The sequence below is a fragment of the Montipora capricornis genome, chromosome 2 (genome assembly GCF_036669925.1).
Source record: "Montipora capricornis isolate CH-2021 chromosome 2, ASM3666992v2, whole genome shotgun sequence".
Lineage (NCBI taxonomy): Eukaryota > Metazoa > Cnidaria > Anthozoa > Scleractinia > Acroporidae > Montipora > Montipora capricornis.
Window position 1 is genome coordinate 19,481,241 of NC_090884.1, and position 5,000 is coordinate 19,486,240.

The 5,000-nt window shown below is 38.5% G+C and overlaps 1 protein-coding gene across 6 annotated transcripts in view; it reads left to right on the forward strand.

Moving 5' to 3' along the window:
* The window catches only part of LOC138039021 (uncharacterized), a 40,210-nt gene that overhangs the window by 5,913 nt on the left and 29,297 nt on the right, over positions 1 to 5,000 (forward strand). For 2 of the 6 annotated variants that reach the window (XM_068885167.1, XM_068885168.1), the window contains exon 4: positions 2,181 to 2,915. In XM_068885167.1, coding sequence (XP_068741268.1) covers positions 2,181 to 2,915 — 735 coding nt within the window. Of the gene's footprint in view, positions 1 to 2,018; positions 2,916 to 5,000 lie in introns of all 6 variants that reach the window. The other 4 variants (XM_068885169.1, XM_068885170.1, XM_068885172.1 and 1 more) reach the window with 3 other exon arrangements.

A 5,000-nucleotide genomic window follows, 5' to 3' on the forward strand; every position in this document is an offset into this window, starting at 1 on the left:
CTGAAGTTCGCTGGTTTCGTCTGCTAGCCGCTTCTTAAGAATTTCTTCTTGCTTGTTTTTTTCTTCTTTTTGTTGTCTTTAATTTTTGAGCCATTCTTCATCAGTGAGAGGCTCGTCCATATAGGCTTGCAATTCGCTGTCTGATTCTTTGTCGGCAGTTGAACTTTCTGATAAAAGTTCTTGATTTTCTCGTTGCTCCGTCTCTATTTCTTGAAAATCCAGGCATTCGGAATCGTCCGAAAGATACTTTTCCGTACTTGAGTCGGCACTCTTATGTTATGGAATGGTGTCCTTTTCTTACGTCATACAGTATTACGTCATACGTCATACTGTAGCTGAAAAAAAGTGTTAGATATCAGACGCTTCTCATCGGCTTGTTCCTAACGAGCCCTCGAGAGAATAATTTGTCCAGCGGGGCTTATAGCGCGCAGAAAATTACAAATTTCACTAACTTCAAGCGCTCGTAAAAAAAAAAATCAATATTTGTGAAGAATTTTTCCGAAAATGAGTTCTTGAAAGATGTCAAAATCTACCCCCCCCCAAAAAAAGTTGAAGGGTTAGGGGCACTTTAATTATGTCTGTTAAGGTTACCATATACTTTCAGGGGAGTCTCGCGTCTGAGCAATGCAGCACATCCGGTTTAAACTGTAGATACCTAAACCCCTATATCAAATTAAAGCTTATAGAGCTGGCTATCAAACCATATCAAGAATTTTGAAATTAAATGAATTGCTGAAGTTTTCACGACCTCTAAATGTGATTGTCCGAATCACCTTTACAAAGCTACAAGTCAAAGCAAATTTTGGTTTTCACTATTTTATTTTGTTCCTCCGTTTCCCGACCGAAGTGTTCGTACAAAAATCGCTCTCAGAGAAAAATATTTTGAAATAAGAAATTTGCAGAAACTTTTTTGTTGTTTATATGTTAACCTAGCCACTGTCACAATTTGGGGGCAATTGGACAAATTCCCTGTGAGTTTAGCTCTTAAAGTGTCCACTTCAAGTGAAAAAAATGATTTGAGAAAACAGCGCTAAAACTGTCAATAAGACGGGTAATTTTTACTTCCAGCCAAAACATAAAACTGCCATTTCTCCGCCAATATTTAATCTTTTTGAATAATTTCTTTTTTAAATTAGAGATCCCATTTTGATCATTACTTTAACTGAAAAATCCAAATTTGAAGAAAATTGCCAATCTGAAGGTATATGGTAACCCTTATGCAAGTGTACACGTATCTTCAAGAAATCATGGGACTCTGTTTTGGGCCTCTAGATGTAGCTGTATTTCCCTATTACAAGTGCATGAGGGTGGGGGGGGGGGGGGGGATATAACCTGAAAGCACAGAATACTTTTTCAACTGTATGGGCCATTTCAGAATTGTGCAGGGAACTGGGGCGAGTTTCAAATTTGAATCAGTCGATAAATTGACACCATCACATGAAAGATAACATTGGGATTGGCCATCTGTCCAAGTTTGATTCATTCATGTAGGTCGAACAGAGACCAAGTTACGGACTTTAAAACAAAAAAAAAATCCATACAAACTTCTCTGATTTTGAGGCTGTGTGCGTACCCCAAAACCATATAAACTTACGATTTCTGTAATACCAGTATTCATCAAAATAGGCAAACAGTGATTTTCTCCTCAACTATGTCCAAATAGTACAAAATGTAGGTCCATGACAGGATTTTCCAGTTGTCCTAAATCTGATAAAAAATTTTTTCAAGAGTTTATATGGTTTTGGGAAAAGCAGCCTCAAAATTAGAAAAGTTTGTATGGATTTTTAAGTATGTTTTAAAGTACGTAACTTGGTCTCTGTTCAACCTAAAAGCATCAAACTTGGACAGATGGCCAATGTCAATGTTATCTTTCATGTGACGGTGCCAATTATTTATCGATTGGTTCAAATTTGAAACTCCCCCCAGTTCCCTATGCAATTCCATCTTTATACAGATGATGTCCAGTAATTCCTGTCTTTCAAATCCATTTTTGCTGACCACCTGCATTGTATATCCAGTTTAAGGATGGCAGTCGCACTGTTTGTTAAGGATATTGGTGGCCGGATGCTGCAAAGCTCATGCTAAATCAAGACAAGAATTAACTTTTAGTGTTTAGTTCTACACTGTATAAGTGTTGCCAAAGGCCATCAGTCAACTGTATTCATTCTTGATTTCTGCAGACTATGAAGTTTCAACTGGAAAAAAGAAAATGTTATTCAATCAAAGAGAAATCTGTGAAGTAGCAAGGAAAATAAGGAACACCATGTCAACTTCCAATGAACATTGTTCATTGCTAAATACTACTTGCAGCTGTGTAGATAGGTTTATCAATAGACCTGTTCCCAGTGATAAGGATGGTACAGGGGAAAATTGCCTTAAAACCACAACAAAGTCGTCATTGCATGAAAATACTGCAGATTGTGAAGAACAAAGCCACTCATCACAAGGGGAAAATAAGAAGGTTGAGGAAACTAACAACACAGAAATGGACCAAATAAGGCGAAAACTCTCCTTTAGCGAGTGTTCAAGAATACAAAGTAATAATGGTGATACAACACAGCTAAAATCAAGAGTTGGGACAATCACTGTTTCAGAAAAGGGAGAATGTCAAGAAACAGGTGTAATTGAATATGAGGCTCTTGGTGATGTAACAGACAAATGTGAAGCTGTGGAAACCAGGGATGACCCAGCATCAAACTCAGTTGAGGCTATTTTGTCCACGTCAAAGTATAGAAATTTATTCAGTATGGCAGAACATTGCCGGCTGAAACGAAAACAAGCTATAGAGGCATCAGTATCCAAAGTAGCAGATTGGCTTTTTGCAAGTGAAGTCTCACCAAACACTAATGAGCATATCAGCAATGCTAACACAGATGGCAGCCACACAGAAACAGAAGATGAAGGTAATGGACAGGGTAAGAAATGTTATTATTTTAATGCTGACACTATGGTTTTGGTTTTTGGGAAAATTCAGAATCACTGCTCATTTCAACCAAGGTAAGAGTTTCTCTTAAAGGAAGGAAAATTTTTTTTTTCATATATAGATAAACTACAGCATACAGTATGCTACTTGTAACTCGATAAAATGTAGATCACAATATTGTTTTTATTAGTGTAAAAGCCAAGGTAAGAAGCCTGGTTGAACTGAGAAGAATAAAAAAGGTATGCGTCGGTGTAGTGGAACATATAATAGTCGTAAGGGTGAAGCTCTTAGCTTTAGCTTATTACTTGCATATTATCCCAAGGTAGAGGTCCAGCCTAAAGTTTCCCCATACATGTATCTGCGGCACATTTGTTTCAAACTTATTTATGGTGTAATATTGTTGGTTTCATTCAATCTCAATCACAATTAGAATAAAAGAGCTTTAAGCCTACATGTAGACCAGTAATTAATATTATTATTCATTCAAAATATTTCCCCGTTTCTGATTGGTTAAAACCGCACGCATAATTCACCATAACCAACTGCTGTTCACCAAATTTGGAAAGAAACTTCGTCATATTGAATCAGTGACGTCAAAAGTGCAGCCCGCTGTTAATTATTGAACCATTGACCGAAAAAAGCTGGGGACGAGATTGTGTTATTTTTGTTGAGCAGAAAAATGGCTGCGAGTAGGTTTAGAAGTTTGAGCGAAGAAAATATTTTGAATGAATAATAAAGCAATTATTGAATTCGGCTTTCGTAGAATATGAAGAATTCTGCAGATCTCGGAGGATGTTATCCACCTCGGTCTTCGGCCCTGGTGGATAACACCCTCCTCGATCTGCAGAATTCTTCATGTCCTACTCAGCCTCATTCAATAATTGCTAAATATTCCAAGATAAACCCATGCTTGTAGGGATGCATACATGTAGATGTAGGTACATGTAGCGGGAAAAACATCATGAACACAAATAATTATTACATGTATGATCCACTTAATTGATTGTTCAGTTTTTATCCAACTGGGTAAGGACCATTGATTTATGTGTAGCAATAGTAAAGGTTGTGATGCAGTTAATGGTGTGATTTCAATTAACAAAAGCGTCATTTTTGGTGCTGGTTGCCTTGCTTCCACTTCAAAGGGTTTTTTTTTTTTGCAAACATTGGCCGGGTAGCACATATTTCAACATAAATACATGTATCTATCAGACTACGATGTCCATTCTTTCACCACCATCATCATCATCGTCATCATTCCGGAGCAGGCGATTGAAAGATTTCTCCAGGCACGTCGATCTTGGGCAAGTGCGGCGATTGTGTCGGCCGACATCTCATCTTCATCATACCCTAATACGTGTTGAATGTAAGGTAAGTAATGAGTCCGTCCAGGTATCCTTTTGCCATGTGGTGGTATGTAGAGTGCATATCTTCTGGCAGTGCTTGGCAGCCTCTTCTTCTGGGAGACGAAGGACATGCCCAAGAAAACTCAGCTGTCGCTTCCTTACATGGTGGACAAGAGGCTCTGCGTTGGTCATGGAGTGTTTAGCAGAGTTTTATTGGATCTCGTGGCTCGTCAGTTTTAAAGAACGTTACACAGTAAACTTTTTAAAGAGTGCTGATACCGAAACGAGCATTTAATGTAGGCATAATCTGTAAACAAGTGCTCAATTCTTCACATGATCTTGTAAAAATGTGTAGTTAACCGAACCATAAGATGAAAGCTAAAATTTTCAAAGAGTGCTTAGGCCTAATCACTGAAACAGCGCTTAGGCTTAATCCCAATTATACCAGGGCCGCGAGGCGGCCTGCCGGTATAATTGAAATTATAAGAGTGGGTGACGAGATGGGTTTATGAGGCTTGACATAAGAAATGAACAAAGTGTCTGGCTTGGAGGATGGAAATACGAGGCGTACTTCTCCAGTAGCTTTAAGATAATGACGCAAAGTGTCAACGGGGAAGGAAGCAGCGTTTTCTAGCCATTGCCAGAGTGAAGGAAACTCCTTCTGGGGCTACACAGCAATATCGAAGGTCGAGTTTCGAAAGAGAAGAGACTTGCTCAGGATAGGAAAGGGCAAA